At 43.6% G+C, this 24522-nt stretch overlaps 1 protein-coding gene and 1 non-coding gene across 8 annotated transcripts in view; one reads left to right on the forward strand and one right to left on the reverse strand.

Annotated features, from left to right (window-relative positions):
* Positions 1-225: 225 nt before the first annotated feature.
* Positions 226-24522, reverse strand: part of Golga1 (golgi autoantigen, golgin subfamily a, 1) — a 49397-nt gene continuing 25100 nt past the window's right edge. For 2 of the 7 annotated variants that reach the window (NM_001290649.1, NM_029793.2), the window contains 12 exons: positions 23111-23206; positions 19296-19391; positions 18132-18281; positions 17228-17323; positions 8280-8369; positions 7444-7546; positions 7211-7344; positions 6772-6915; positions 4142-4201; positions 3554-3724; positions 3061-3147; positions 227-2560 (listed from right to left, as the gene is read on the reverse strand). In NM_001290649.1, coding sequence (NP_001277578.1) covers positions 2480-2560; positions 3061-3147; positions 3554-3724; positions 4142-4201; positions 6772-6915; positions 7211-7344; positions 7444-7546; positions 8280-8369; positions 17228-17323; positions 18132-18281; positions 19296-19391; positions 23111-23206 — 1308 coding nt within the window. In that variant the 3' untranslated portion in view covers positions 227-2479. Of the gene's footprint in view, positions 2561-3060; positions 3148-3553; positions 3725-4141; positions 4202-6771; positions 6916-7210; positions 7345-7443; positions 7547-8279; positions 8370-17227; positions 17324-18131; positions 18282-19295; positions 19392-23110; positions 23207-24522 lie in introns of all 7 variants that reach the window. The other 5 variants (XR_001783203.2, XR_866026.3, NR_110968.1 and 2 more) reach the window with 5 other exon arrangements.
* On the forward strand, positions 11848-11954 carry Gm26127. Its single transcript, XR_003954261.1, has one exon. It is a non-coding gene; the product is annotated as a U6 spliceosomal RNA (small nuclear RNA).

The following is a 24522-nucleotide window of genomic DNA, read 5'->3' on the forward strand; positions in this document are numbered from 1 at the left end:
AGTTCTGGTCACTGTCTCCTAATGTAGGGTCTGTTTTAAACCCCAGTAATAGCAGTCAGCTCTTAGTCATAAGCAAGTGCTCCTGAGTACATAATTGCAGCTTAAATGGTGGCAGAGGCCCCCAGTCATATTCCTGCAGCTCTGTGGCCAAAACACCACTGGCCCTGCCCTTCCTAGATCCTCTGTAGAACCGCTGATGCTTGAGAGGTAAGATTAGCCCATGGATCATTAAATCACATATTTATTCACCTTTAATCTGAGGAACTTGCTTTCTTTTGAAAGACAAAAAAATCTGTAGTCCTAGAAATATGATACTTAGTACAAAGCTGAGTGATGGTGGCACATACCTTTAATCTCAGCACTTGGAGGCAGAGGCAGAGGCAGGTGGATCTCTTGAGTTTGAGGCCAGCCTGCTTTACAGAATTGAGTTTCAAGATAGGCCGGGCTCTGCAGAAAGAGCCTGGCTTAAAAAAAAAAAACAAAAACCAACAACCAAAACAAAACCCCGAAGGATTACATTTGACACATCAAAATAAACATACCTTGAGCTTTATCAAGTAAAACTCACTGTAGTTGCATCTTGAAGAGCTTTAATCAAAAAGTATTGCACCACAAATAATTCTGCTACAGCAGTTTTTAGATAATACTATCCCTATTTACATTGGTAGTAAGATCACAGTCCAGTGCTCATCTATAAAGGGCTACACACTGTCTCTTATAAAGTTTATGGAAGTAAAGTGCATGAAGCCACTTGGAATAGCTACTGCACTCTCCTAGTGCTGGAGGAGCTCAACATGCAGCAGGAAAGCCATTCTAAACGAGTGGGCCCCACAGCCACAACACAACCTGCAGGCAGGGGTGTCTGTGTGCTCGAGTGTGAGAGAGACAGATAGACAGACGGACATACCAGCTCAAAGGCCTGAGAAACCTAAGGTGTAGAAAGGGCTTCCAAAGCTGGAACTGCAGCTGCTTCTGGAGGGCTGTGGACTGTTCAGTCCTCTGGGGTTTCTTACCTGGGACAGGAGGAAGGGAAGGAATCCTACTTGGAGAAGCTACATCTTCCTCTGTAAAATCACATAACAGTGGGGCTCTAGTTTCATGTCCCCACTAAATGGGAAGTGGCACCCTAAAGGGAAACTCCTGTAAGAAGAGCCACAGCCAAAGCAATGCCATCCTGATTTAGACTTAGAAGGCAAATGCTACAAAACTTCGATTTCTGTATGACACATTATATGCATGTACATGCATATGTTGCCTTTAAGCTGAAGAACATAAATTTACCTAGATACATGGTAACTTTAAAAGCTCCAATTATTGGCTTACTCGCTAGTGAAACACTTTCATCAAACTCAATCAAATGGCTTCCCTTGGGATCTGATGTGGCTTATCCAGATCAAGTGTAAAAATGAATGTAAGTTTCTATCAGCTAAAACGGAGGCATGTGTGCTATCAAGTGTGGAAGTCAGCTGGGCTGCCTGAGTGCTATATATCAATGTAGTGTCATCAGAAATAACGAGGGTAGGAGAGGGACAGCCTGCTTCCATTGAATTCAGCAGGTTATTCTTAAGTAGAAGTGTGACTGGCATTTGCTCAGTGGTAATATGAGAGAATTCAGAGCAAAGCTGGAGAAACTACTGCTTTAGAGAGCAGGTACCACAGAAGGCAAGAAAAATTACAAAGGGGCATATGTCCTGGCACTAGAAAGACTTGAAGCTCTGATTTTCATCTTTAAATGGATTTTATAATACAGAAGACATGTTTAGAATAGCGAAGAACTTTTGCTATAAAAATAGTTTTAAAATGGTTTACCAGCAACCCATCCAAGACGAGTACATTCATTAAGAAGGCAATTGAGTGTATTTGGTGCTATACGGAGAGATCATTCCGTCTGCTTGCTAGTTTTCTCAGGACTGGAAAGTTGCATACTCATCAGTCCACACTGGCCCCGTAACCTATGAGATGGACACATCTCAAGTTCTAGGTGGCTGGGGAAACAAAGTGTAATGATACTTTCTTGAGAGGCAACAGTGCATGAAAACCCAAACATGCTAGTGGAAGGGGACTCCAAAGACCACCCTTGAGTTGGCTTTTTATGAAAGGACTATCTCCACCTTCAGTCCTGTTACCTCTGCTTCATAATTAATTTTCACCTGACATGCCAATCACGTCATCTTTAAGTGCTAATGTTAAAAGATAGAGGACTCAGTTGCAGCTGGCCAGAGCTGGGATATTAGCAGCACTGTGGAAATCTGGGCAGTGCCCAGGATTCCTTCTCATTTAATAACCATTATGATAGAATTAGCTCCCTTTGAAGTTCATTATCAGTCTACAGGGAGGTGGGCCTAAAGTCTTGTAAACTGTCTAGACACTTGTACAAAATACTGTAGTTACATCGATGTATAAACCCACCCAGTCTGGTGTGTCAGTATTCTTTTCACAGGAAGAGTGTCAGCCCATGTAGCTCTATCCTTGGATGGCTCTAGGACCATGGTATCCGAGGGTTGGAGATAGATGGCCGGATGCTGCCCTTGGGAGTTGGTTTGGATCCAAACCAAGACATCTGCATTTGGAACAGAAAAGGCTTCTGAGCTGAGAAACAACTAAATGCAGTGGGAGCAGAAATGGCCCTCGCCTTTTAGTTATCCCAGTTGGTAAGAGGAGTAACCAAAAAGCCTCCAATGTGCAGGGCCAAGAGCTCAGATTTAGGAAAAGAAACTGTAGGAAGACAGAGTTGATGAGAAGACAGTGAACTGTAAGAGGTTCCTCCCACTCCATTTAAGCATTTATGCAGGTGCCTTAGCAATTTCATGGGGTTTGCTGTGCTGTTGATCAATCTGAGACTTTGCTCATAATAGGCAGCACTTTACCACTGAGCTACAGCCTAGCCCAGGGGGGAAAATGTTAAGTGTAGGTGCCAGTCATAACTAAAAGTGCCATCAATGAAATGCTGTGATGAACAAAGTCTGGTGGTGACAAAGGAAAGAACATTAGGCTAAAGAATGTTCTTTCAACTGCCTGATCAGCTTCGTCCAGCAATGGAAGCAGACCCCAGAAACTCACCTTATATTCCAGAGTCTCTTTGAGCATATTCTCCTCTTCTTGTGAGAAATTCAGCAGCACTGACACTGCTTTTATGAGATGAAAAGCCTGAAACAAAACCCACTTTTGCTGCCATAGGCCTTGTGGGGTAGGCAGGCAGTTAAGGGGCTAAATGGCAGCATTCTTGTTTCCTTGGTTCATGAGGATGAGGTGATGGGTGTAGCTCCAGCTTTGAGTCATCTCTCACTTTGGGGACTGAGAGCCAAGAGAACATCCTACCCTGCTCTTCATGGTGGACAGAATATTTATACATCTCTAGCTTCAGCAGCATTCAAGCTAGAATTCAGAGAGGGAACCATATCTTCCCAGGAGCCACTTCCCATCATGATCTGCTCAGCAGGTCAGTACTGAAGGATGAGGGATAGGAGGCAGCACTGGGCTGAGAGGGAAGCCATGCAGAACTCTACAAACCACCCCACCACCATCCCCCAAAAAGCAGCTTGAAAGCCTTTACCTCAGATTCTCGACAGGACATGAATTTTAAAACAACATGTTTAAGGTATTCAAAGTTGATCTCTCGGGCATCAGTCAGGTCAGTATTATTAGTGACAGAAGGGGCCATATTTGGTATCTCAGGGCCTGTCTTCTCCCGGACCTCAAAAAGCTCACTGTCAGGTCTGATTTTCTGAAAAGCAATGGGAGGGAGATATGCGTGTCAAACCCCTCGAGCTAGGTCTAGGATCACAGGGATTCTCCAGCCCCAGCAGAGATCATATATTGCTCCTTGACTGACTGTCTACATCACTGGGTAAAAGGGTCCTTGACTAGAAGTCAACTGAGAGGAGTGAACTAGGTCATATTTTTTCTATCTATTTGAGAACACAGGCAGGTATGGAGAAGGCAGACTCAGACTTCTGCCCAAGGTCACAAGAACACTTCTCAAGATCTAAGGCCATACTCCCACCAGTCCACACCTGATCTCTGCAACCAACTAAGAGAGCACACCAGGCAGCCAAGGACCCCGGGCGGACCAGAGTCAAGGGAGGGTATGGGAGTAGGGTGTGTGTGTGTGTGCAGGGCTGGTTATGTGGAGGGCACTCACCAACTCTTTCTGTAGAGTCTTCTTAAGTTCCAGCATCCTCTGCTGCATTTGCTTCATAATCTGAGGTAAACCACCCCAAAGCCAGCTGTCAGCGTCAAGTTAGGTCTCCAGAGGCCCTGCTGAGGGCTCCTTCTCCTTACCCCTCCCTCAGCTGTTCCTTTCTTGCTGTTCTACCTCTTGCTTTCTGAGGCCCCTGAGGGGCCACAGTATTATTGTTCTCTTGACAGTACACTTCCTACCCAACTTTGTGTGCTGGGTCCTCAGGCCTGTTGGTAGTGCTCATATACTTTGAGAGTGCTGCTGTGAGTGGCTCTGCAGAATATATTCCATTTTTTAAAAAAGAATTAATTTTATGTATATGGATGTTTTGCTTGAGGGTGTCTCATGGGACTGGAGCTGCCATGTGGGTGCTGGGAATTGACCCCAGCTTCTCTGGATAAGTGTGCTCTTAACTACTGAGCCCCTTTATTTTCATATGTAACCAGTGGGTTTTTTATTACAAGGCTTAAATGTGGTTTACTACACATCTCATCATTCATTAGAAAGGCTGAGCTTCACTTTCCTAATTTAAAACTTTATAATCTGTAACACAGGAATTTTATTTTCCTCAGTGACAGGGATCAAACTCAATGAGAAATTGTTAAATATTTATTTTTAAAAACATTTGTGGGGCTGGAGAGATGGCTCAACAGTTAAAAGCACTGACTGCTCTTCCAGAGGTCCTGAGTTCAAATCCCACAACCACATGGTGGCTCACAACCATCTGTAATGGGATCTGATGCCCTCTTCTGGTGTGTCTGAAGACAGCTACAGTGTACTTAGATATAATAATAAATAAATCTTAAAAAAAAAAAAAGCCAAAAACCAAAACCATTTGTGTATGTCTGTGTGCCTGCCTCTGTTTATGGGCTACACCTGAATACAGGAGCTCATGGAAGCCAGAAGGCAGCAGTGAATCTCTTGTAACTGGAGTTAAACCTGTAATCCTAGCACTTGAGAGGCTGGGATAAGAGAACTACTGTGACTCAAAGGCAACTTGAGCTACTTAGGAAGATCCTGTCTCAGAACACAGGAGAGTTGTGAGCTGCCATGTGGGTGCTGGGAACTAAACCCAAACAGTGCTCTTAACTGCTTAGCTGTCTCTCCAGTACCTTGGAAAAGTCTTAAATAAAAATATCTCTGATGCCGGGCAGTGGTGGAACACGCCTTTAATCCCAGCACTTAGGAGGTAGAGGCAGGCAGATTTCTGAGTTCGAGGCCAGCCTGGTCTACAGAGTGAGTTCCAGGACAGCCAGGGCTATACAGAGAAACCCTGTCTCAAAGAAAACAAACAGACAAACTATATGTATATATAGATATACCTATATATCTATATATATATATGAATGAGATCTTACAACTATAAGAGCAAAATAAGAATTTTCTTAGACTTTCTAGTTTATGCTCTGATTCTTGTACTGAAGAGTGAAAATTTGTTTCTATTTTGTGTCTGAGACAGGATCTTCCTAAGCAGCTCAGGCTGGTTTTGAATTCACAGTGCTAGGATTACAGGTGTACATGAGAATGTCCAGCTTTTTCTTTTTCACGTTTCACTTTCACTTACTATTTCCCCAGTGGTTGTGTGTGTGTGTGTGTGTAGGGTGGGGGAGGCAGAGTCTCATATATACCAGACTGGCTCAGACTTGCTATGTATCCAAGGATGACTGAACTCCCACTTTCCTGTGTCCCCCTCCTAAGTACTGGCATTACAGTCATGTGTAACTATGCTTGGCTTCCTAGTGGTAATTTGTAATGGGCTAGTAACTCTAGGGGATGCCCATGCTTTACTTTGTGACTGAGTTTCTATTTTTATTTTTGTAATGCTAGGGATGGAACTCAGGGTCTTATGCATGCTAGCTAGTCAAGTATTCTATTATTGAGCCCCATTTCATTCCTCTCTTTCCCCTACCTCCCCCACCCCCTTTCTTTTTTGAGACAAGGTTTCATTACAGAGCCCTGGCTGGCCTTGAACTCAGATGAATCTACTTGCCTCTGCCTCCAGAGTGCTGAGATTAAAGACGCATACTACCATGACTGAATTTCCCCATGGCCATTCTTGAAAGCAGGACTCAAGGTTGAGGTGGCATATACCTTTAATCCCAGCATTGGAAAGGTATGAACTCTGTGAGTGCTAGGCTAGACAGGGCTATACAGTGTGGTCTTGTCTTAAAGAAAGCTTTCCATAACCCAGGCTGGCCTTTATCCTGGCCTTTCTGTATCTGTCTGCAGAGTGCAGGATTACAGGTGTGGGTCATTACACTCAGCACGGACTGCAATTTGCACTGAGAGAGATGTAAGCAGAGTAGGTCTGAGGAGTGAGGTCAAAAGCCATACATGCCTTTAGTCCCAGCACTCAGGAGATAGAAGCATGCAGATTTGAGTTTGAGGCCAGCCTTGTCTACAGAGAAGAGTTACAGGACAGCAGGAAGTGGGGTGGGGGGAGAGCCATGAGAAAACCAGCACCAACCTCTAGAGGAAAGATGGCAGACTTGGGGAGGAGGTAATAGCAATGAGGAGGAACAGCTGGGCTGCTGGCCTGAGGGCTGGGCTAGAACAGATCCAGCATAGGTAGCCAGGTATGGTGTCCTCACCTTATTTTTCTCGATAAGTTGCTGTTCTAAGTCCTGCTTTTCTTTCTGTAGCTGCTTTAGATCACTGGCTCCAACCTCACCGTTTGGAGTTCCTTCTGCAGCTGGAAGCTCATACTCAGAATTCTGCATGGCTTTTGAAATGACCTACAGGATAGGGGCAATAGGACAAAAGGCAGAGGGTGAGCTGCAGGTCTGTGGGGAAGGAGTGCCAGCCCCATATGAGAAGATTCCATCCAGTACCTGCCAGGCAAACTACTGACTTTTGGTGACCAACTGGCATATACACACACCACATAGGTGCTGCACACAGATGGTCCTATAGGTCTCAAGCCCCCTAGGCAGCTGAGCACCTTTACCACAAAAGCAGGGCCCTAACAGTGCAGAGCACCCCCCCCACTCCCACCCCAAATCCTCCCTCCAGTATAGGGAGAGCTCTCACAAGTGGCTCCTGGCCCTGCAGTGGCAGGCAGTCCTCTCCTGTTGTGGCTGGCATTGCCTCCTGAGCCTTGCAAGTCTTCAAGGCCTCTAGTTCCCTCTGCAGTTTGTGCATCTGCAGCAGGGCAGAACTGTGACCTAGGGCAGTGGGAGTATAGTGTGAGCTAGTGACTGCACACTGCTTTGTGACAGGCTGGCTCACTAATGACGCTTACTGGCCAGGGGTTGACTCCTCACCTTTTTCCAGCTGTCGAAGTTCCTGCTCCTTCTGGAGAAGTGCCTCATCCTTTTCACACAGGCTCTGATTTTTCTCTTCTATGATGGCTGTCAACTCAGTGGCCTTAGCAGGAAACTCAGCATAAGAGGGGCTGACATAACTCCCTTTCCTATAGTACCCTTCATTACATCTGCAGCTTAGAATAAACATATGGCAGTGGGATCCATTCTCCTAAATGGCCTTGCACAATGTGCTTGCCCTCACTACCCTGCTGGCCCATGCTGGGCTACCCAGAGTGTGGATATTCTGGTTAGCCTCACAACACATCCTTTCCTGAGCACCCACAATTCACCAGCCTGTTGCGTACCTCATGCTGGTATCAGAAGGTATGATCACTCTAAGTTTTTTCCAGAAGCGACTGGCCTCAGATTGGTCAAGAACTCACTGGAGACCTCTAGTCAGCAGAGCAAGAGCCAGGTGCTCTATTTGTCCCCACATATAGTTTTTCCTATACTTCTGGCTTACCCTTTGGGAATAGCAGGTGGTGATGTACCACTTGACAGAATCAGACTGTTAGTTCCCTAATGACTTTTTCTCCAATCAATGTTTACAACTAAGTAACCATGAAAATTTAGGAAGGGCATCATCTGGGGTGAGGTTTCTTGGTAATAGTTTCTCCAAGTAACCTACAGGTCATAGGGCATTTTCCAATTGATTGTGTTCCTAGAGACCCTTGACATGCTTACCCTGGGTATATGGGGTCTCTCTGATGGCCCCACATAGAAGGTGCAGTGCCACTGAGACTGCAGGGGAACACAGTTTTGGCTTACACCTTGGTAGCCAGCCAGGGACCTACCTGTTGCTGGAACTCTTCTCTCTGTTTCCGCACCTCCTCCAGGGCTTGAGCCATTGCTACACTCACAATTTCTCTTTGGCTCCATTCATCCTAGAATTCAGAAAACAGGTGACTGAGTCCCAAAACAGTCAAATTTCTTATCTGTATCCTTCACCTGAAGCCCAATAGAGGGCCCCCCACTTTGCAGGACAATTCTCCTTGCATCCCTCTGATGACTGTCTTGTTAGACACTTCACCTAATCTCACAAATGAGCACACTAATGAGGGCCAGTGGTTCTGGAAGCTCACTATCCAATGCCCAGAACTGGCCTAATAGAACCCACACAGAACAAGAAAGCTCACAGGCACAACCTGGTCACAGGAAATGTAATGAAGCAGCTGCTGAACTTTACAAGAATTTACTCTCGGGCTGGAGAAATGGCTCAGCAGTTAAGAGCATTGACTGCTCTTCCGAAGGTCATGAGTTCAAATCCCAGCAACCACACGGTGGCTCACAACCATCTGTAATGAGATCTGATGCCCTCTTCTGGTGTGTCTCTAGACAGCAACAGTGTACTCACATAATAAATAAAGAAATCTTACAAAAAAGAAAAAAAAAAAAAAAAAAAAGCATTCATTCTTGCTGGGCGGTGGTGGCGCACGCCTTTGATCCCAGCACTTGGGAGGCAGAGACAGGTGGATTTCTGAGTTCAAGGTCTACAGAGTGAGTTCCAGGACAGCCAGGGCTACACAGAGAAACCATGTTTCGAAAAACAAAACAAAAAAATTCACTCTCACTGATTCATCCATAGAAGCCTTTTTATGACATCTGTTTTTTATTATTTTAGTGTGTGCAAGTGTAAGTATATGTCATATATGTATAGACACCTGTGGAGGCCAGAAGGGACCTGAGATGACCTGTAGTCTGCAACTACAATTATAACTCAATTATAAACTGCCTGACTTGGGTGTTAGGAATTGAACTCAGTCTTCTGGAAGAGCAAGGAGCTCTTTTAACTGCTGAGCCTCCTCTCTAGCCCCCATAATACCATTAAAAATTTAAAGTTACATTTGCTTATTTATTATGTATATGCCTGTGGGCTGGCAAGTCATTGTGTGGCTCTGAGTGTGGCAACTGGTAAGAGCTAATTCTCTCCTTCCACCATGTGGGTCCTAGGCACAAAATTCAGGACCAAGGTTTGGTAGCAAGGCCTTTATTTGCTTAGTCATATTACCAGCCCACAAGCCCATTTTGTAAGAGTAAAAACAGACACTCCAAGACGTTTAGAGATTTCCCTCAGCTTCCAGTACTAGCTGGTGGCAGGACCAGACTGAGAACCAAACCCAGCAGGACCCAAGTCCAGGGACTCTAGATACCAGCCTGTCCTACCTCAAGCATTTTCAATGTGAGCAGGAATATCAGTCCCCTAGCTGCCTGGAAGCACTTCTGCAGCACAGGACTGTGTTTATCACTGCCCTCCTCTGAGTATGTTCAAGCTTCCCAAGAGTTACAAGTGTGAAGTATGACCTCTCAGGTCCTGATCACTCAAGAGCCACAGTGTGAAGTACAACCTTTCAGGTCCTGATTACTTGGTTAGGAAGATGCCCTGGGGAGAACGTGAAGTAATACCTGCTGTTTCTGACTACTCAGAATCCCCTGGGTTCTGTGTACGCTTTGTTTCTGTACTCCACTCCTACTTTGAGACTTTACATGGCAAAAGCTGGGCAGTCAATAACAATGCTCTAATTTTGTGGTATATGATTCAAGTCTATCATAGCATTTTTTCCCCCTTAACCAAACAATTTGGTTAGCAGGTGGTTATGTCACTAAGAACAACCAAGAGTCTTTTCTATCAGGGCTCTTCTTTATACTCTGAAGCTAAGTTGAAGAAGACCTCCTGAAATGTTCCAAGATTAGAGCTGACATTATGTCCACCCCCAACATAGGAAGCTGTCTACACTGATGAGCCAGAAAAATATCACTGAAGGAGAAAGATGACCATCAGTTTTTCTGGGTCTGTGGGCTCCCAGTCTCTTCCTAACAACTCTCCCTGGGGTCAGCTACAGGGCCAGAACATGCTGCTTTTTTTTTTTTTTTTGTTTTTTGAGACAGGGTTTCTCTGTGTAGTCCTGACTGTCCTGGAACTCACTCTGTAGACCAGGCTGGCCTCGAACTCAGAAATCCTCCTGCCTCTGCCTCCTGAGTGCTGGGATTAAAGGTGTGCGCCACCACGCCCAGCCATGCTGCTTATTTTAAGTTAGTTGTCTTCATAGTGAGTGTAGCTCTGGCAGAAAAAGACACCTGGTACATGAACTTGAGAGGCTAAAGGTGAGACCCAGAAGTACACTGTGCAAGACTCCTTGCCATGATCGTCTGATCATCTCTTAGTACCAAATGTGGGTTTAGGATGTAGCTGCTGGCATGGGAAGGAGCTAGACATTCTGGTTTGGTAAGAATGCCTTTTTGCCTACTCAGGGATTTTTTTGGGGGAAGTCTAGAAAGATGCTTATGACTGCTGGTGTCTAGAAAATATGTCTGAGATGACAGAAAAGCAGGTTGGCGTACAAAGAAAGCTCATGCTGGGGACTATCCTTGGTACCTTTCTTCTGCAGTCATGCTTGATCTTCAAAACAGTCTTCTTGGGGTCAGAGGTTACCATTTCCATTTTAAAAAGAGAAACGGGACCAGGTATGGAAGCACAGACCTAGACTGTAGTCTTTAGATTTATTTAATGTATATGAGTACACTGTAGCTATCTTCAGACACACCAGAAGAGGGCATCAGATCTCATTACAGATGGTTATGAGCCACCATGTGGTTGCTGGGAATTGAACTCAGGACCTCTGGAAGAGCAAGCAGCCAGTGCTCTTAACTGCTGAGCCATCTCTCCAGCTCTAGGCAGAGAATTCTAAGTCCCAGGCCAGTCTGAGCTACATGGAGATACCCTGTCTCAAAAAGGCAAACCAACAAGACTAGGGATTTTTCTGTAGTAACTAGCTTAAAGGAGGCTCTAGGTTTTGCCCCCCGCCCCCCAATGCTCCAACACACACAAGATAGTGAGTAGTTACATTGGCATACATGGCCAGGTTAAACATAGCTCTGAAGTGCCTCAGAGCCCCATAAGCCCCCAATCATACTCCACCTGTCAAGTAAGCATGGCTTGTACCTTGCAGGACCTGTTAGGTCTCCTACACATGGTAACTATAACCTAGGGTTGAGCATGTTTACTTTAGAGGAAGGTGTTCAGGGAATAGCCCCCCCCCTCCCCCCCAGACAGGGTTTCTGTGTAGTCCTGGAACTCACTCTGTAGACCAGGCTGGCCTCGAACTCAGAAATCTGCCTGCCTCTGCCTCCCAAGTGCTGGGATTAAAGGCATGCGCCACCACTGCCTGGGTAGCTTGTTTTAAAAAATAAAAATAAACCAGGAATGATGATGAACATCTTTAATCCCCACGCTTGGGAAGCAGAGACAGGCAGATCTCTGTGAGTTCCAAACCAGATGGGAATAGAGAGACCCTCTCTTTAAAACAACAACAACAACAACAACAACAACAAACAAACAAAAACAAAAAACAAAACAAAAAAAAAGTGCTCTCTTCGGCAGCACATATACTAAAATTGGAACGATACAGAGAAGATTAGCATGGCCCCTGCGCAAGGATGACACGCAAATTCGTGAAGCATTCCATATTAAAAAAAAAATAAAACAACAACAACAACAACAACAGCAACAACATCACAGCAACAAATCCTAAAGATGTGTATACATCAATTTACAGTCCTTTAAAAATACATGAAGACAGGAAGAAGGAAGAAAGGCAGATCCAGGCACATTAGAGGTTTTTTGAACTCTTAAGTGAGAACCAAGAACCAAGTAGAAAAAACAAGTAAATAAAATACTGATTTCAATAATGCTATCCTGCAAAGGACGTCTTAGGATTTGCTTTGTAGACTGGCTGGCCTCAAAATCTGCTTGCCTCTGCCTCTCTAGGTCAGCTGGTTCTGTCTGATCCTGTGACTCGGGGGCATTTCAGGAAGATGGGAAAGCTGTTCCTTCCTGGTCCTCATGCACACCCTTTTACACTGGCAGCAGCAGTTCTGTTCTAAGTCTTCCATGGAGCCCATCTACTACCTCTTGCCTATACACACTAGCATAGCATCTGATGTTTGTGTGGCAGAAATATGTAACTGCTTTTTAAATCTAAATTTAATAGTTAATTTCCTCACATTCCTCTGAGGCTCTAAAGATGCCCCTGTGGTTGTCACTTTGTGATATCTTTTTTCCTTTTTTAGTAGAAGTCTTCCACTGCATCATAAGATATCACAAATGGTTTTATAAACCTGGGCCTGGTTTCTGTAGTTGGATCAAAGATTTTATTCATCAGCCTGCTGTACTATTTCTTTTTTTAAAATATGGATGCCAGTTTCAAATGTGTAAGACTCTTGTTTTTAACTGTGTGGCTTGCTTGCTGAATCAAATCAGCTAAGTGTGAATATAAGTTCAGTATCTTTCCTTCAAGGACTAATTTGTCTGGGCTTGAAATACTCAACAAGTGGCACTTGTCCTGATCGGAATCCTGCCAATGTATTTGTCACCCAAAATTGTGGATTTCAACAAGAGACCCATCTCCTGAGTGACCCTGGTGGGGAAGTAAGCATCCACAGGCCTCCTGTGGTTAATGGAGGCTCAGTGTCATGTCCTGTGTACGTCTGTCAACAGCACCAACAATAGTCAGTTCTATTCCCTAACTGTCAGTCAACCCAAAAGCTATCATTCTCACAGATGTTTTAACAAAAATTCCCTTTTCATTCTGTTCTGAGATACGGTTCCATAGTGTGGCATTGGTGGCCTTTGCCCCTGTGCGTCACCACATGCTTCTAATTGGCTGAGAACATCACATTAGAATATGCCCTCATTCAAATGTCTGTGGTGCCTCTTGTTTATTTACTGACCCAAAAATGATATGCTAGACAGCATAGCTTCTGTTGTCTGTATATTAGTTTGTTATAGCTACTGTAACACTGCCTTGAACTTGTTAACATACTTGATCATGTTAGTAGGTCTACAGGTCTTTGTGTACGCAGAGCAAACACTACCAATTAAGCTAAATCCTTACCTCTTCTTGTAGGACTTAACCAAGATATTAGTAGGCTATGCTCCCTCAGGAGCAAAGTCCTTTCTTCGCCTCTCCAATTTTCCAAACTGCAATCCTCAGACCTAAGCCCATTCTTCCACTTTCAAAGGTGGCAATGCAGCATCTCTAAATCTCTACTGGTATTTGAACATGGAGGTTCATGCCTGTAATTCTAGCACTTGGGAGGTGGAGACAGGAGGATCACAAGTTTAAAAACAGCCTTGGTTAGTGATTTTTGAAGCAAGTCTAGGTTATGTGAATTCTTTTTTTTTTTTTTTAAATAGATTTTTTTTAAGATTTATTCATTTATTTATTTATTTATTATATGTAAGTACACTGTAGCTGTCTTCAGATGCACCAGAAGAGGGCATCAGACCTCATTACAGATGGTTGTGAGCCACCATGTGGTTGCTGGGATTTGAACTTCGGACCTTCGGAAGAGCAGTCGGGTGCTCTTACCCACTGAGCCATCTCACCAGCCCCGGTTATGTGAATTCTTGTCTCAAAAACCAAAACACTCTATTTGTTTCTGTTGTCACAACATGCTGTCTTGTGTGGAGCCATAGCTTTGCCTCACTCTTTAAGGACTCTTGATTATTTAGTTCTTCCTAACATAGGAAGAACTCTCTAGTTTCAGTCCTTCACTTAATCTCCCCTGTACTACTCTCTTTGCCAGAGGAAATGACTATGAATTAGGATATGCATACAGAGGGAAGGCTGCCCTTTAGCTCCTGCCCCTGCCTCAGCTTCTAAGTGTGGACTATGGCATATACTCCTATACACAATTTCATATCATTTTTTTGTTGTTTTGTTTTGTTTTGAGACAGGGTTTCTCTGTGTAGCCCTGGCTGTTCTAGAACTCATTCTGTAGACCAGGCTGGCCTCAAACTCAGGGATCCACCTGCCTCTGCCTCCCAAGTGCTGGGATTAAAGACATGGGCTACTACAGCCTGGCAATTTCATGTAACTTCTTTACTTTTACAACATACATTGGTAAAACACTGTGGTGTATTTTGTTGTTTCTTTTGTTTTATTGAAACAGCGTCTTTAGCTTAGCTGACCCTGAACTCCCTAAATAGCTAGAAATTAGTTGTCTATATTTCTTATGTTATGCCTGTAAGATATGCAGTAATGTTTCATTTTTCATTCCTGACTTTGGTTATTTGTGCCATTTTTTAGTGCTGATTTCCTTTTTTTCTTGATCTGTCTATGAGTTTTAACAATTTAACTTCAATCACTCAAATTTAGGGACTGGCAAGATGACTAAGTAAGTAAAGGTGTCAGCTAAGCCTAACGATCTGATCAAGCCCTGGGACCAGAAAACAACTCCTTCAACTTATGCTCTGCCCTCTACACCCCCCTCCCAAATTAATGTAATTAGAAAAAAAAATCAATTTTAGGTTTCAATGCTTTTTTTGACAGATTTACATATATCCTGTTTTCATTTAAGTTGTGTGTGTGTGTGTGAGAGAGAGAGATAGAGAGAGAGATAGAGAGAGAGAGAGAGAATATGAATGAATATGTGGAGGCCAGAAGTTAAACTCAATCATCTGTCATCTTATCTTTTGAGACAAGCTCTCTCAGTGAACCTGACACTCACTGATTTGGCTTGACTGGCTGTCCTCCCCATGCTGAAGTTACAGGTATCCAATATTGTGCCTGACTGTTTTTCTGTTTTTGAGACAGAATCTCACTATGTAGCACTGGCTGGTCTGGAATTCACAATGTAAAAAAGGCTAGCCTCAAACTCAAGAGATCCTCTGCCTCTATCAGTTGGAATCAAAGGGCTGCACTACCTACTATTCTTGGACCACAAATACCTACTTACCTACCTCCTCCCCCTCCTTCATTCCTGTCTTCTTTCTTCTCATGTGTACCCCACCACCACCACTTTCTTTCCCCCACCCACAAGACAGGATTTCTCTCTGTAGCTCTGGTTGTCCTAGAACTCCCTCTAAAGACTAGGCTGGCCTCAAACTCAGAGATCTGTCTGCTTTTGCCTCCTGAGGGCTAGGTTTAAAGGCGTGAGCCACTACCACAGGCTGCTACGTTGTTTTTCTAATTTATATATTTACCTTAAACCTCTGCCCTGACTTCCAGTCTTTTCAGTTAAAAAACTACTAGGTATGTCCTAGACATCTGTGGATGGTATCTCTATGTGCCCAGTTACCTCAGTGGCCAGCCCTCAAGTCAGGTGGAATTTTGGTTCCCAAAAGACATTTCTGGATGTCATCAGTGGGCTGGCTATTGAAATTTAGTAGACAGAGACCAAAATACTCTAGGAGTCCAACAGTGCACATTTGCTATAAGGTGCCCACAAAAGGAATCTTAGCTGAAATGCCATCACTGCTGAGGCCATGGAGCTCTGAGCCTCACAAACCAAACCTAGGAGTCACTCTAACTCTCCTTCCTCTCATTTTTGCCTTGCAGTGTGGCAAGTCCTAAATGTTCCATGAGTAGCTTCATCCAGAAGCTGAATGTGTCCTCCATATGCTCAACTAACACAACCATCCTTTCCCATCTGTGCTACTAAAAGCTTTCCTTTCAGAAATTTCTCTATCTATAGAGAAATCCCTTTAAAACAAAACCTCTCCCATGCTTTTCTGCTCAAACCCTGAAATGACTTTTCATTATACTTTCAAATGTCACTCAGCACTGGCCACACCGGCCTTCCTGCAGTTCTTTGAATAGAACAAGCTTTTGTATCTTAGTGCCACTTCTTATGTCTAGATCAGTCCTTCCTTGAACTGTCTACATTGCTGGTCTTACTGATCACATCTTTGGCTGTAATGCCACCAAAGCCTTCCTTTTCCTTCTTTGTCCTTCACAAGGCCTGGTTTTCTTCACAGCATTTGCTAGTATTTGCAAGTATTTTACTGTTTCTAGTTATATGCTTCAAGACTTCCTGCTGACCTGTACTAACACTTCCCATGGTGCCTGCAATCAGGGCACTCAGTTATCTGCTCATGGAATAAAAACAAACAAACAAACAAACAAACAAAAAACCAACTAACTTCAGTGAGGCCTTTATGGTACATGCCTGTAACCACAGCTACTTGGGAAACTGAATTAGGCTGACTGCAAATTCAGGACCTTTTCAGTGCTAGAGAGAAAAATCCAAAGCCAGCCTACACCAACTTTTTTTTTTTTTTCCCTCCAAGACAGGGTTTCTCTGTGTAGTCCTGGCTGTCCTGGAACTCACTCTGTAGACCAGGCTGGCCTCGAACTCTGAAATCTGCCTGCCTCTGCCTCCCAAGTTCTGGAATTAAAGGCATGTGCCACCATTGCTTGGCTCCATCACCAACTTAAGAGCTTGTCTCAAATAAAAAATACAGACAGGGATAGATATATAATTTAGCACTATAATGGTTATCTAGTATGTACAAGATCCTGGGTTTGAGTCTTAGTTAAAAAAGAAGAAAATCTGATTGCAAGATACACGCTTTTCATGATGCAATATTGCCTAAGCAACTCATTGGATATTGTTACTGGGAGCCTCAAGGGGCAGGCCCTGAGCTACAGAGAAGGTCTGCAAAGGCTTGATATTAGGACCAAACGGGGCAAAAAACTGCCATGATTCACCTCCCAAAGGTACAGGGCCCCGGGAGCCTAGAGGGCCTATAAGAAAGAGGGCATGCTGGGGCTGGAGAGACGGCTGTGTTTAGGAGCACTGCTGCTGTTCCAGAGACACCTAACAGAAGCACTGGAGCAGGAGCAACTTCCACTTCCTCTTTGCTGTAAGTGTAGGGCTTTCACCTGTGCATTCCGAACATTCGGGACAGATAGGAACGGATTCTATTATAAAAATAAAACTGATTCTATTATAGAAATACCTTTAGTTTCTTTAGTTCCAATTGGTGATGTTGTAAGGAATGTTCACATTCATTTCTGCTTTCTTTAAGGGCCACATTTTCCTGCTGCAGTTGTAGCTGTAAATTGAGCAGAGCACTAATAAGAATAGGCCTTACCTGCCATATTTTCTCATAAGCAGTCTGATCTCTCTGATGTCCTTTTGAAATAACCTTTCTTGGGCTGAGGAAATTGCTCAGCTGATAATGTGCTTATGAAGGTATGAGAATCTGAATTCAGATTCCCAACACCCATGTGAAAAAGTTGGGAGTGGTGGTGCACACCTGTAATTCCAGTGCTGGGCAGAGCCTGGTGGCACTCTGGGGGTTGTTGGTCAGCTATTCTGGCCAAATTAGTGACATTCTATCTCAAAAAGTTAGATGGAAAGCAACTGAGGAAGATAGCTCATATATAATCTCTGGCCTCCATTAAAGAAATTACCTTTATTTCAGTCACCGTAAGCATCGAGTAAACAACAGGTAGGGACAAGGAAGAAAACCTGGAACTCTCCAGGGGTGGGACAGTGGCTCAGCTATAGAGCCTAGCAGGTATGAGGCTCGATCTCTAGGTCCTTAAGAAAATCACGTCTCTTAACACTGTAGGACACAGAGGCATTGTAGAAGAGAGAAGCCATTAGGAAGGGACAATATGGATTTCAGAAAAACCCAAGGGGAATATTAGAGATCAGGGAGTTGTCCCTGTGGTGAACACATCTGCTGTGCATCTCTGTAAAGAGAAGTCTTTTTACTTCCAGTCTCCTAAGCAGTTTAAATACTTATGGGAAAGGTGAACTGCCCTCTCAAGTGGTTCCCCAGCCTAGAGAGGCACCATTCTGCTTAGTGGCAGTGACACAGTGCTCCTGCATGTGCTGACGCTCACTCCACTCACCATTCCCTGCTCTGAGGCTATCTGGTCAGCTACCCGTGTTTGTTCCAGAGCTTCAATTTGGGCCTCCAGTGCATGGATGCGCTCCCTGCAATGCTGTTCCAGGGCAAGAACCTGCTGCTGGGAAAGGCTGTTCTCCTGGTTTGTAGTGATCTGCAGTAAAATAACAACAGTTAATGGAAGACACAAAGATTTCAGAGGCAAGCTGTTTTCTGACTGTCTAAGAGATACTACCCTTTGACTTTGGCTGCCCTAGTGTGAGTTCAAACCCCTGCATGTTCTACATATTGCTGCTAGGTCTGGCCTGCCATGGGAACTGAAGCCATGCATTTTGTCCTGGTTTCACTCGCATATCCTTTATGGTACATGCTGAGCACCACCCTGTTTTCAGATATAGGCCTCCATTGCTACTCACTGGATCTCTACGGCTGAGGTTTTCCTGGGGGAGGCAGAGAATGAGGTGGTGAAGAACAGGGCTATGTGTGAGACAGATGTGAGTCTTGCTACCTCTATGCTCACCTCGTCTACTGAATGAGTATGATGGGCAGTGCCAATTTGTTAAGTATGCTACAAGAACTAAGAGAAAAGTATCCTGCACAGTGCTAGGGATGCCATAAACAGGAAATCAATGTTGGCTACTTTTATTTCCCTAGCTCCAATCTATTTTGCTCACTCAGGCTGTGATGGCTGTACAAATATTTCAACCCATTTTTTGGGTTTTTGAGAGAATCTCACTATGCAGGCTTGGCTGGCTAGAACTCACTATGTAGACCAGGCTGGCTTTGATCTCAGAAAGATCTGTCTTCTTCAGCTTTGCAAATGCTGGGATTAATGGATATTGCCATAAGATCCTGCTCATCCCATGGTTTTGACCTGTTTTCCACACCTCTGACTGAAAGCTAAGCTTTGAGCTTTTGAGGACCCACAAAAGGGCAGGGTCCTCAACAAAAGCAGATGTTGGGTAGAAACTCCCAGTTAGTCCATGGCTCTGGGTAACACTCCCTCCAAGGGGAACCTCCCCATTCCTTGCTCTGCTCATGTTGAACCCTGTTGTGAGCATCTGTGGCATCAGCAAAGGTGCTGATGGAAAGCACTAGGCCTGCGCATGGTGCACACTTACAAAGGTGCTGATGGAAAGCACTAGGGCTGCGCACGGTGCACACTTACAAGCTTCTGGATCTGGGCTTCCTGGTCAGCCACAACATTTCTACTCTGGCTTAGCTGTTCTTCAGCAGCCTGTAGACTCCGCTCTAGGTCCTTCACCTGAGGGGAAACAGAAGCATTGGTTTTTTTGTCTTTCTATTCACAAGAAACTGGGCAGGTTTAAAGCATAGCTTTAAAATTAAAATCAGAAACCTCACCCCTCAAAAAGGGGAGGGGATGACAGGGGCTGGAGAGATGGCTCAGTGGTTAAGAGCACTGACTGCACATTCACAAAGAAACTCACACAATATGTACTCACTGATAAGTGGATATTAGCCCCAAACCTAGGATACCCAAGATATAAGATATAATTTGCTAAACACATGAAACTCAAGAAGAATGAAGACTGAAGTGTGGACACTATGCCCCTCCTTAGATTTGGGAACAAAACACCCATGGAAGGAGTTACAGAGACAAAGTTTGGAGCTGAGATGAAAGGATGGACCATGTAGAGACTGCCATATCCAGGGATCCACCCCATAATCAGCATCCAAACGCTGACACCATTGCATACACTAGCAAGATTTTATCGAAAGGACCCAGATGTAGCTGTCTCTTGTGAGACTATGCCGGGGCCTAGCAAACACAGAAGTGGATGCTCACAGTCAGCTAATGGATGGATCATAGGGCTCCCAATGGAGGAGCTAGAGAAAGTAGCCAAGGAGCTAAAGGGATCTGCAACCCTATAGGTGGAACAACATTATGAACTAACCAGTACCCCGGAGCTCTTGACTCTAGCTGCATATGTATCAAAAGATGGCCTAGTCGGCCATCACTGGAAAGAGAGGCCCATTGGACTTGCAAACTTTATATGCCCCAGTACAGGGGAACACCAGGGCCAAAAAGGGGGAGTGGGTGGGCAGGGGAGTGGGAGTGGGTGGATATGGGGGACTTTTGGTATAGCATTGGAAATGTAAATGAGCTAAATACCTAATAAAAAATGGAAAAAAAAAAAAAAAAAGAGCACTGACTGCTCTTCCGAAGGTCCTGAGTTCAATTCCCAGCAACCACATGGTGGCTCTGATGCCCTCTTTTGGTGTGTCTGAAGACAGCTACAGTGCACTCAAATATATAAAATAAATCAATCTTAAAAAAGAAAAAAAGCAAAACAAAGTAAAACAACAAATATAATTAAGAGCTACAAATAAAGTGTAGTAGCACATGCCTATAGTTGGAGCACTCAGTAGGCAGAGGCAGATGATCAGAAGTTCAAAGCTATCCCTCCCTACATAATAAGCTTGAAGCTAGCCTAGGCTACAGGAGTGTGTGTGTGTATACATATATATTTATATTAAATGTATATATAAATAAAAAAGGAACATGCCATTCATCCCAGCAGACGAATACAAATCCTTGAGCTTGAGGCCAATCTGGTATATATATCTAAAGGTTATAGGTTAGCCAGGGCTATATAGTTTTGTCTCAAACCAAACAAGAGAGGCTGGAGAGATGGCTCAATGGTTAAGAGTACTGGCTACTCTACCAGTAGTTCAGAAGTCCCGGGGTTCAATTCCCAGCACTCAAATGGTGGCTCACAAAGGGCTATAACTCCAGTTTTAGGGACTTTATGGTGCCCTCTTCTGACCTCTGTAGGTACTAGGCCTGCATAAGGTGCACAGACATAACCCTTAGGTAAAATACCCACACACATAAGAAAATAATTTAAAAGTAAGCAAACAAACCAAAACCCAGTCCTTTCAGAACAGGTAAGGCATGGCAATTCACAGAAGAAACTTTAGTACTTGAAAGGACAGGGGGATTATTGCAACTTCTAGACCAGCCTGGGCTGCATAGTAAGAAGCTATCTAAAAATAAACAAAATGAAAATAAAATCAAATCCAAACCAGAATAGTTCAACTCAGGGATACACATGTCTCAGTGGTAGAGACAGTGCCTAGAATGAGTAAGGTCCCAGCTTTAATTCCATAACCCACAGTTATATAAACTCTATATTGGTAATTAGAGAGCTGAGTCTCCCATTATAAACCAATACCACTTTAATATGTTTTCTTCAAGTCTTTATGACTTTTTAAAATAGTTTGTATACATTAAAAATAATCTGTCATCCTTGCCCTCCCACTCAGATCAGAGATTATTATTTTCTCAAAGAGTGCTTCCTGCTTTACTGACCACATGGCTACAGGACCACCTGCAGGTTCTTAGATTGCTTTACATTTTTATTTTTTTTTAGATCCTTAAATTTTTACATATTGCGTGTGTGGCATGCATGTGGGTACATGGATGCACACACCACAGCATGCTGTAGAGGTCAAAGAACAACTCTATGCAGTTGATTGTCTCCGTCCACTCTGTGTGGGCTCCAGGGATCAGACCCAGGTTGTCAGGCTGATGAAGCAGGTTCCTTTACCTGCTCAGCCATCTTGACTGTCCTCTTTGACATTCTTTAACATCTAAAATAAGGTAGTCATTAATGTCTTTACACAAAATTGTTTGGTGTGGTTTTAATAACTTTCTTGGGAAAGAGTCCCAGAAGTGGGATTGTTGATCACACCTTGAATTTTGGACTTAGACCACATATTCTGAGATACATACCGCCAAAACACTGACTACCTATTATGGTGATACACTAGCAAAGGCAGAGACAATCTAATGTGTTCAGAAAAGCTCAGCACGTACTAAAGTTAGGTCAGTGACAGAGAGGGAGGGCTGACTATTCGGTAAACTGTGTTATGAGACCTGGGAGAAGAGGAAAGCTGCAGTTTTGCTTTTTTTTGTTTGTTTGTTTTTTCGAGACAGGGTTTCTCTGTGTAGCCCTGGCTGTCCTGGAACTCACTTTATAGACCAGGCTGGCCTTGAACTCAGAAATCTGCCTGCCTCTGCCTCCCCAGTGCTGGGATTAAAGGCGTGCGCAACCACGCCCGGCTGGATTTTTTTTTTTAATTGGATATTTTCTTTATTTACATTTCAAATGTTATCCCCGTTCCTGGTTCCCCTATGAAAAACATCCTCTGGAAAGCTGGATTTTTACTGAATGCCACACACAACGACAGTCCGAATGTGAACAAGAGTTCTACTATGTGGACAAAATTGTACAATTAATTATCTCTGTGACTTAGAAACATGAAATGGATGCCTTTAGATAGAGCTTCAGACTAGAGGATAGAAGTGATATCAAACTTCAGAATTTGTGTTCATCAAGGGATACATAAACCAACTGGTTCAGGACCAACAATGATGAGATTAGGAACTAGAATATGAAACAAAACCCTATAACCCAATTAAGAAAAGACTGAAACCGTTAAAGAAAAATAAGTATAGGATATGTAGAGAATTTAAAAGTAGAAAGCTCAGAAGATGAAGCAATAGGTGAAAGCTCATTAGTAACCTCAGCAGCAGACACAAGGAGCCATCACTTTACATTCTCTAAACTGTATAAGATTCATGCCTGGAGATCAGAAGTGCACTTGGGGGGCTGAAGAGATGACTCAGCAGTTGACAGGACTGACTGCTCTTCCAGAGCAAAGGACCCAGGTTCAATTCCCAGCATCCATGCGGCAGCTCATAACTCTAACTCCAAAACATAATAGCCTCACACAGACATACATGCAGACAAAACACCAATATATATAAAATAAAGAAATAATTAAAAAAAAAAAGAAAAAAAATACAGTTGGGGCCTAGAGTGGAGAAAACAACTACCTCAACCTAGCAAAAGTAGTTCTTGAGAATGAAGGTCCTCTGGCCAAGAAACTTTCTAACTAAACCCCATCCAACCAGGTTTTACACATTGTAGCAAATACTGGGAGTAAAGTCAGTACCCGAGTCTCCAGGAGGTAAAGTGCCTTGGTGTGGCTGTTCCTGGCAGCCAAGAGCTGCTGCCTAGTATCTTCCAGATTCTGTTCAGCAACTGTTTTCTGTAATTTAAAAAATAAATAAGAGGAAAGAGTTGTTTCCACATTTAATGAATACTTATTGATGCTATAACATTTGTGCTAGGCACAAACAGATAACACAACCAGCAAAGTAGATGTCATCACATATCATAGAGGACACACAAATAAATTTGTCAGTCTTTTGTTTCCAAGGCTGGGACACATGACTAATAACAAAAGCATATACAAAGCCAGGCATGGTGGTGGAAATCCCAGGAGGCAGAAACAGGCAGATCTCTGTGAACTCAAGGCCAATAGTAAGAATCTGTCTCCAACACACACACACACACACACACACACACACACACACACACACACACACACACACACACACGAGAGCTTGCTGTGTTCAGAGAACTACAGCTCTTCAGAAGTCAATGTGATGATGGGCTTAGGTCAATAAATCAAGACTGTGATGTTTAGCAAAAGGGCCAAATAATGAGGAATTCTTTAGTGTTGCAAAAGGAAGTTTTACTTTATTTTGCAGGCAGCAATTTTTCGAATGGATCTTCCAAAACCTGGCATTAACTTTACTGAGGAGGCTGGCTAAATGTGGGGTCTTAGTCTATATCTGCTGATGTCAGAATTTCTTGGAAAAGTGCTTTCAACAAACTTGCAAATAATTCCTCTTTACTCTTTAATAATGTTGACTATGGCATAATAATGATTATAATAACAGTAATACCTTCTATGCTCCAATTTTTATTATTTCATCGTGTCTGACACAATAATAAACTCAATTTTATAGAGAAGACAATACAAAGAGATTAACTGACTAGCTTCAAGTCACAGTGACTAGACACAAGATACAAACACAGATGCTGGCCTCTAGAAACCAACTTACACCTTATACTTATGTAGATGTTTAAGGGAATTGTGGACGGTGTTCAAGGTTGATATGATCAGAAAGCCATAGTGAACTATGTAGTTGGAAAAGATTAGTTTCATAGGAGTGACGATAGTGAAGGAGAGACTGCTGTAGGGTGGCCAGCCTAGAGACTTCAATGCACCTTTATTGCTTTGGGAAGCACTGCAGTACTGCAGTGGCTGGAGAGGAGGAGAAGCTTGGCTTGATAGACAGTGGAGTCTATTCTAGGATAGGCTCAGAGCTCATGACTTTGACAACTTTGTCATGATGAGGCTAATCACTGGGCTACAAAGAGGAGAAAAAGTTTACCTCTATTATAGGGTAAGGTCAGTCAGCTCAACAGCTCCCTCAGCCAAGGTAAACCTATGGTGCAAGGTAGTTTTTGCTCAAGCTAAAGGATTTCATAATTTTCTTTGCCAGTAGAAAGAGG

This window comes from Mus musculus, chromosome 2, assembly GCF_000001635.26.
Source record: "Mus musculus strain C57BL/6J chromosome 2, GRCm38.p6 C57BL/6J".
Lineage (NCBI taxonomy): Eukaryota > Metazoa > Chordata > Mammalia > Rodentia > Muridae > Mus > Mus musculus.